The sequence below is a fragment of the Penicillium verrucosum genome (genome assembly GCF_028828655.1).
Source record: "Penicillium verrucosum strain IBT 35672 chromosome Unknown utg000001l_segment0_segment0, whole genome shotgun sequence".
Classification (NCBI taxonomy): Eukaryota; Fungi; Ascomycota; class Eurotiomycetes; order Eurotiales; family Aspergillaceae; genus Penicillium; species Penicillium verrucosum.
In genome coordinates this window covers 8,893,529-8,902,443 of record NW_026643210.1, presented here as the reverse complement: position 1 = coordinate 8,902,443, position 8,915 = coordinate 8,893,529, and the positions used below count along the sequence as shown (strand labels likewise).

Below are 8,915 nucleotides of genomic sequence, written 5' to 3'. Positions count from 1 at the left end.
GCATGAATACACCTACAATCGATGAATGTCAGGGAAGGAATCTTGAAAGAGAGGATCTTATCAGACCTGATTGTAGCAATCCGAGGTCAAGGTTTGATATCGTCCTTTTCTGATTTACTATCAGTGTCTCCAACTATGCACCTGATATTCTCTAACTTGACTAGCAATGATCTAGGTTGCGATATTAGATAAAATGATTCCTAGCATGCTGAATGTTTCCATAGATTAGCGCTATACTTGGGGGCAACGGTCAAGCTAAGGTTCGACCCCGACAACGTACATTAGCCCTAGTTATCTGCGGAGTCGATCAGGTAATTCATTAGAGGCATAAAATAGAGCAGATCATAAAAGTACTATGTGGCTGAGGTGATTCGAAGGCCGTGTTTTTACTGTGGTGATACGATAATAAATGACAAACATTTGAATACTTAGGCAGGAAATAGGTGCAGATACGCCTAACCCTAACCAGGTTACATAGACTAGCTCACTGTGCCAACAATATTATACTTTCTCAAAAAGAATACAAATAAATAAAAATAAAGGTCTATCTGGATATTTCTTATTTTATAGATGAACGTATCAAACGACCGGATTTAGGTTCATCGGTGATCTTCAGTACACCGTCTATATGACCTATCAAGTGTGTTTGTTATTCCCGTATTACATACAAACCAAAATACACGATCCTCGACACGCATGAACACAACCATGTGGGAATCCCTGGAAACCTGCATCCAACATCCGGATAACCGCATGTCTTACTTACTTTTACCCCCAACACACCCCACCCCCCCAGTCCGAGGGGTCCGCGAACATGTGATAGAAATGCCAGAATGCCATGCCCATGCCGCATCTACCGGGGGTATGTACATGTACATGACAGGTATGAAGGGTGGGATATCAATATGGACCATGGGCTTAACGCCGACCCCTTCTACGGAGTAAGCACTCCACTCCCACTCCGTACTAGTTCGGTAGTTCGGTCAGGGGTGTGCATGTATATATGTATGTATGGATTGTGCAGTGGGTAGGTAATAATATAATGTACAACAGAGCCGAAGGCGTGGCGTGTGCTTTTTGCTTATATGCAGATGTAGGCAGGTATCCTGGTTCAGCCTCTGTCACGCGCTAGTGGATTGGGTTTTTGGGTTTAATTTTGAGGCTGATTGGGTCTGGACCTAGGGCTGGACCTGGACAAGGAAGGGCTCAATGGGATTCTGGGATCTTGAGGGTATTTGATATGTTATCTCTACGGGAGACGTGGGAGGGATTGAACGAGTGGGTTCTCAAGAAATTCACCCTTGGGTTATACTCCATAGAGGCTAGATCAGGATGTTTGATGGTGTGATGATGTGATAGGCTCATCCGGGAGAACACGACAACACGATGTCTTGTGCTCAGACCGTCAATGCCAATGCCAACATCCAGGTACTGATTGGTCTTGGCTGTCTCAGTGCATGAATGAATATCTTGGACTGCGACCGAGGACTGGAACGGGTGTTGACTCTATTGGTCGCCTGGGGGGTCAGATACCAATGGTAAACAGGGATATTCAGGGCTGAAGACTGAGGGCTTGCATGTGGCTTGGTTGCTGCATACCGCAATTAAGGGCTAAGTTTCCCGACGGGTAGCGGATATTCCGTTCAGACTATATCCTAGATGAGTGGATGTGATCGTACTGCTTCTAGACATACAGATATAAGGGTAGAGCGTACCATGGTAATGTGTCCCGTACGATGTCATTCAGTGTTGGAATGCGTTTGTAAATCATTAGCAGAGAGGAAGCGGTAGACCGATTGCACTGGACAAAGGTTGTGGTAGACCTATTCTGCTGTTCAGTTTATCCAAAAGACCGAGATCACAAAGACTACTCGTGCATATCCAAAACCAAGAATAGAAACGTGGACATAAAACGCCCGCCAAAAAACAATCCGACAGGCCCTCATCTTTCGTGAACGCTCCCAGTATACGTGTACATCACATAAAGCCGAATGCAAAAAAAAGTTCATTACATAAATGATCCAGCCCAAAACCCAGGGCAGGATATAGTAGAAAGGTAGATGAGACCCAGATGCAAAAGAGGAGAATGAGAATGAAACGAAGACGGAAAAAGGAAAAAGGAAAAATCGCTCAAAGGGTATATTCGCAGTGCACATCATAACCAGATATCACCTTCTTCACCGTTAACCCACTGCGCCCAGACGGCCTCATAAGCATCCTCCAGATCGCGCACCCAGCGCGCCGTATCGAAGAGTTTATTTTTGTAGCGGTCTCGGAACAGTATCTGTCGTATATCCGCCAGCCAGCCGCGGGCGTACCCCTCGTGACCATACTGTAGATCGAGACATAGGCGGATAGCCTTATTCTCGTAGTCTTCATCCGACGACGCGATGAGATCTTCACGGGCGCGCTGCCCAACCTCGGAGTTGGGGAGTGCGCTACTGAGAATACTGCTCGCCATGCGAGAGCACATTTTGTACTTGTAGCGCGGGAGAGTAAGTAGCGGGGTGCCGCTCCAGAGGACGTCTGTAGCTGTGGTGTGGGCGTTGCATTCTGGCGTGTCAAGAAACAAGTCTAAGATCTTCGCTCGCGCGATGTGTGTGTTCTTTGGGGCTACGTCCGTGAAGATGATCCGCGATGCTGTCTCTTCACCGGCCCAAGCTTTAGCAATATCTCGCAGATTTTGTTCGCCTGTGTCTGGGAAGCGGAGGAGCCAGAGAATAGCATTGGGGATTCGCGCTAGTATACGCAGCCATGTTCGGAACGTCGTGGGTTCAACCTGGAAGAGTGTTAGTCGTGTGGCTTGGGATCAGCGGGCATGGTAAATAGACTGACTTTGTACAACTGGTTGAAGTTACCCAAGATGATAGTATCGTCACTCAACGTAGGGAATAATTCTTTGCGCATTCTCCAGCGCCGGGCTTGTTCTTCTTCCCACGATACATGCTTCTCGGCGGCATCTGGGGCACTCTGTCGGTGATCACAGCAGAAAAAGGTATCGCGGGTAAAAACAATCTTTTCTCCGTAAACCCAGTCTTCGATTTCCTCGCCATTGTCGTCTTCCAGGAGACGATCTTCGATCCGTGTTTTGCGCCGTCCCGGGCTCAATGTCTCCGGTGGAATGGAAAGCTGATCAGCCAGGATGTAGTCGCACCACTCAGCACCGAGGGTGCCTGCGAAGCCCATGAATGACATGTGAATAGGCGCTGGGCGTGCAGCAAAGACTTCATTCCGAGCTCCTCGCGTGTAGCCGTTCAGGTTGATCAGGATGTGAATTCCATCTGCAACAATCTGCTGGACTAGTCGATCGACCGGCCATCCACTCGCATCGTAAAAGACAGGAGCCTCTTTCTCGATCTGCTGGCGATGCACCGATTTGTCACTTGGGGTCGTAGCGTAGCAGTATGCCTTGACGCGGGAGGGATCATGCAAACCAAACACAGATTGCATCAGATGTGCGAGAGGATGGTTGTTGAAGTCTGAGGACACGTAACCAACTCGAAGGTACGGGCTAGGTGGAGACGGTGGAGGGAAGACGGTAGGTGGCAGCCACGGAAGTCTTAGGGTCGAGGTTGAAATCCGCAGTCCATTGCGCTGGGAGATCTGACGGATTTGCTTCGCCGACAGGGGACATGTGAAGGTGTGGAAGGGCAGAACGGTAGGTGCATTCGGGGCAGAAAGTCCTCCAGGGAGTTGAGGCCGACGATACTTGGAAGGGGGGTAATCTTTGCCGAAGACATAGCGATCTTGATACCACTGCCAGGTGAGCGACCGGATAGCTCGCTCGACGAGTCGTACAAGTCGAGACCCTTCCCATTTCTGTCCAGCCCAGGACTGGAAAAGCTTTGTCAGAGACATGCGATGACTGGAAGCAAAGCGAGTAGACTCCAAAGCGGGAGCTAGTTGCAGGCACAATTGCTCTGCCGTGCTCGCAGTCAACATTCCACGGCCCCAATATTCGCCTTCTTTGAGCTGCCGGTCGACAATGTCCACTACCCGCTTGATCCAGCCAGAGCCACCCGTGTCGGTGTTGAGTGAATCCCGAAGCATCCCTTTCTCATCAACATGCCATCGATCTCGGAAGCCACGGGCGTTGACGACGCCACCACGACCTACCCAGTTGCAGACAGAATTCAAGGCATTTGCTAATCCGCAAACCGCCTCGGCAAACTCGGGGTTCACCTTGACGGCGCGCTTATAGTATACAATGGCATCGTTAACCTTACCACTGTCCTTGACAGCATTTGCCAGGTTTGCTAAGGCAATATCGAAGTTGCCATCGCACTGAACTGCTTGCTCGTACATCTTGATGGCGGCGTGGAGCTGCCCGATGTCCTTGAGCAAGCTGCCAAGGTTGGTATACAGATGGGCATGTCGGGAGTCGAGATGCAAGCCATAGTTGTAGTATGCCAAGGCTAGGGATATTCCACTTCCAGGGACGACTCCAGGGATATCGAGGTGATGCTGAGTCTCACCATTCGAACGCGCCAAACCTCTCGCTGGCGGATTGTTTTGGATGCCAGCCAGCAAGATGCCAACATTATTTGCAGTGGATGGGCTAGGTTGCAGGGAGAGAGAAAGATAATAAAGAGCCAAAATATCCCGGACACCAGGGGAAGACCTGGTTGCTCCTGAAGAACCCACGCTAGACATCCCATCCTGGTAGATTTTTGCCAATGAAAGGAGGGAATTGCTGGTGGTGGAAGTAGCTGCATTGCGGGCAATACCTTCGGTGACGTATTGGAGCCCCGGCGGCATTCCACCTGCTGGGAAAACAAGCTTGGCGGTTTTCAATGCGGTATCGGGATAGAGCAGGATGCTCTCCTGGGACTCATGCTCGGATTTGGGGTACCCATTACTCGAATTTCCAGAAAAGGCAGAAAAAACCTGTTTAATAATGCTTCGAATGCCATGTCGCCTTCGGCCAGCAGCAATGAGAACGGCATCCTCGAATGCAGCTGCAGCACCCGCATTATCACCAAGAGCATAGAGCATATTTCCTTTGGCATGGATCAAAGCTAGCATTCTGCCGTTCTCTGCACCTGAAATTGCATACCCGCTACTCGCAAAACCAAGGGGTTTAGCATCCGGTGAGCCAGGTTCCATTCCCTGTGTTCGTCCCATGTCGTCATCGTACTCGAAAGACGCTTTGTCGTACATGCACACATCAGACACGTTGCTTTCGGCGTCACTCTCGGGTTCGCTAGCGTGTTCATCTGTCTTAAAGCAATCGCCATCTTTGGGATAACGAAGGGAAGACTGGACGAAATCAATGATGTTGACGGCTTCCCTACCTCTGTGGCCATTGCATAGTAAACCAATCAGATGTTCAACGGCTTCAAAGAAGCTCGGCCGTAGTTGCACGGCGCGCAGCCAATTCTGCGAAGCCTCCTCTCGGCGATCGAGTGCTAACATGGTAGCAGCAAGGTTGGAGATAGCTTCCACGTGTCTGGTACTTGTTAACATCAATTATTAGACAGCAAGAAGAATTCACTTACGTCGAGTCACGAGCTATAATCCTGGAGTACCATCGCACGGCTTTGTTATAATCGCCCAAGCCATAGGCTAAACAACCCCCGAGAAGCATTCCGTCGATCCATTCCCAACGGCTTTCCGCACACAAGTCAGACAACATTGACAAAGCAGATGCAGCATTGGACATAGGCGAGCCCTCATTGAAAAGCGAACCACGAGCCCTGGTGAAATTCGACACTCCCGGAGGACAGCCCGTGTCGCGCAGTCCGAGCATATTGGTATCTGACCCTCTGCTATGTGCGAACTGGTTTAAGGACGGGCGGCGAGTCTGCACGCGAGGAACAGATGTAGGATCGTTCGACCTATGGCTGCCGGCGTTAAATTTCCGGCGTTGCAAGTCATATTGACCAACTGAGTAACTGTTATGACGTGTGAGGTCGGGGGGCGGGGCTTGTGAAAAGTCGAGACCTGGTTGCCGTGGGGGTTTAGGGTAGATGCTTGGCTTCAAGAATCGGGGGTAACCGTCAACGGCAGCGTTGCTGATACTGTTGCGGCGGGCCTGGTGGATGGTTGCGAGGAGATCGACATAAACACCATGGGCCTCAGACAAGACCTTCTCCTTGAAATCCGTGTTCACTACCACTGCAGGACCTGAGGGTTGGAACCCATGCAATGGCCGACTCGACCAATTTGTGGGCTCATTGTTCACTGGCTGTGGCTGTGGCTGTGGGAGGCCAGATAGAGGACGGTTGGCTCGGGTGTGGAAAGGTAATTGCTCCGAGTGGCGAGGTGGAAAAAGAGGTTTCACCAAAGAGTCCTGAGTTGGCAAACCAGGCATGGAATGCCCCCATGCGAGCCCCGAATCTGCGTGGCTGTCCAGTGGAACCTGAGCTTGGTTAAAAGATGGCTGATTAAGGTCGTAAAAAGACTGGTTCATCTGCTTTGTAAACGGCGTCGGGGATTCAAAACGCGCATCACGAAATGCCGCGGGGCGATATGGGATGTATACGCCATCAGGCCAATATGGACCGAAAGGCCCAGTACCTGCTGAAGCAGTTGGTCCGAGACAGGATTGCAGGGTTGCTGGTAGGACCGTGGGCACATATTGCCCATTTTGTAGGAGATATCGATGAGATGGCTGCAGGGGCAAAGTTTGGTTCAACATGGAGTCAACGCCCGGAGGGTAGTTGACGGGACGAACCCAGCTTGTCCCATTCACATCTTGAACGACTTCTTGAATCGTATTGCCTTGGTCATTTTTGAAGACGGGCGGGAAATTCATTTGTTTTGTGGCTGACTGGTCCAACATGAGCTGCCAATTTTCGGACTGCATCCCTTGAGGGGGCATGAACTGGTCCGGTTCCATCGGCGACACCAAGATATGTTTGGGTGCTGGTGGCTGAACAGTATCGCCCAGGGTCCCGTCATACCCCGCGGCTAGGGTTCCGTTGGGGGTTTTCCTCCTCAGGGTGTGTTCGGCCACATTTGTGCTGGAACTATAGCCGGAGCCATCGCGGGAATCGAGACGTTGAACGGGATGGGGGAGTTGGATGCGCGATCGTGGTATTGTATTCAAGGAAGGGTTGGAGGGGTCGTTGCGGACGGGGAGTGAGTCGTTCGCATCGTACATATGCTGGTTGAGGGTGTCGGTATGGTAGTGTACTCGGTGGTGCGGTTGAACCGGGGGAACGGTGCGACGGTCGGATACATCTTTGCTTTCTTTTTGTCCTTGATCCAAGGGGATCGGAATACCTTTGAGGCCGACCAGCGACAAGGGTATCACCGAAGACTCAACACGTCAATGGAGTCAACATTCAACTATCATCCTTGTACCTTTTCCGACACCTCATTATGTGAAGCCAATCCAGCCAGTGTCTAAGCGATTCAGCCGGTTGCGGCTCTTTAGTTTGCGCAAGGGATTTCAGAATATCGTCATCGACTGGGGAAAAAAAGGTGTAGAGGTGTGGATAGAGAAGTATGATAAGATGAGGGAAGAGAAAAAGAATTAAAAAAAAAAAAAAGAATTAAAAATTAAAGAGAGGGAGATTGAGAAGACGCAAGGGAGACAGAATGTCCAGCTCACGATGCTGGTGTCCGAGACGGCCAATAAAAGGTAATCTTGGCAAGTGCGAGGGGTAGACCACACTAATGGGATTGGAGATATCAGATATAAGCCCTGGAGGGGGAGGGAACAAGGTCGAAGAGTGAAGAGATAAAAGATGTCGAGAGGTCGAGAGGTCGAGAGAGTCAAGAAGAGAAAGAAGTTTAGAAAGTCCAAAGTTCAAAAAGGTCAAAAAGGTCAAAAAGAACAAGGTTGAAGAGAGAAAGGGTGGACACAGTGGACTCTTGTGGATTCAGTGGATTTTAGGTGGGGGAACAGAAAATACATATTAAATACATTCTATAAGTATTATATCTATATATCTTAGTTACTTGGGTATATATGTTATATAGTTATGTTATATATCTTATATATCTTACCTAGGTATATAATCTTATACCATCTAGTACTATAAATATAGATTACTCCTACTCTCCCAAATATACACATCACATATCAAAAAACACCCAATATCCACTTGATCCAACGGCTCTCCGTAAATCCAATTCTGGTGGATCATTTGGTTCCATCACGGCGACTAGTGATGGATCGGTGACGCCCCCGCCGGTGATCGAGTCGAGCCCGTTCTCGGTTTCTGTGGGCTATGAGACTTGGCTGAACTTAACGAAATTGACCTCTTCTGCACTCTTGACTCTCTCGGTCTTAAAATCTCCTCTGTCTCTCTTGAATTGGACTAAACACTTGGATAGCCGCTTATATCTGTCTTTCTTATATTTCAATTTATCTGCCCTTTTTATCTCTTTTTTTCTCCCCCCTTTCCCATCCTTTTCTGACAGGCGCAGCCCCCTGTTTGTTACCTTGTCCTCCGATCCTTTCCTATCCGGGATTATTCTGGGGTTGCTCGCAAAAGCATTTCCACCACGATCCCTGTGGTCATTTTTATTACTTAGCCTCTCTTAGCTTCAACTATTTTTTTTTCAAGGCCGTTGATTCGTACACAGGGACACATATACATATCCCTTACAACACTAACGTGTATCCTATACCCCATACCTGGAGGCTCGATAACCCTCTATAAAACGGTCACAGTCACACTGGAGAATATTCGAAACCTTCCTCATCCAGTTTCTCATAAAGTTAACGTGTCACAGGTAGAGATCGACAAACTGCCCCCACTGAGTGTCGCATCCTTTCTTGGCTTGCACAACGTTCCTGTACAGCGGCATGCGGGTCGGGTGATACAGGCACTGACTGGTTCAATATTTATATTTGGGAAAAGGGAAAGATACTATTTCTATTTCTACTTTTCAAGTTGAAATAATAATAATAACGAAGAGTAAAAATAAACAAACAAAAGATAAAAACAAAAACAAAAAAA

The 8,915-nt window shown here is 49.0% G+C and overlaps 1 protein-coding gene across 1 annotated transcript; it reads right to left on the bottom strand.

Moving 5' to 3' along the window:
• Positions 1–2,155: 2,155 nt before the first annotated feature.
• Positions 2,156–7,105, bottom strand: N7516_003189 (uncharacterized protein; the record flags this gene model as incomplete). The annotated part of the gene is made up of 3 exons (XM_057215909.1): positions 2,156–2,779; positions 2,836–5,449; positions 5,499–7,105. The coding sequence occupies 3 exons, from the start codon at positions 7,103–7,105 to the stop codon at positions 2,156–2,158; spliced, it is 4,845 nt and encodes a 1,614-aa protein (XP_057077792.1).
• Positions 7,106–8,915: the final 1,810 nt, after the last annotated feature.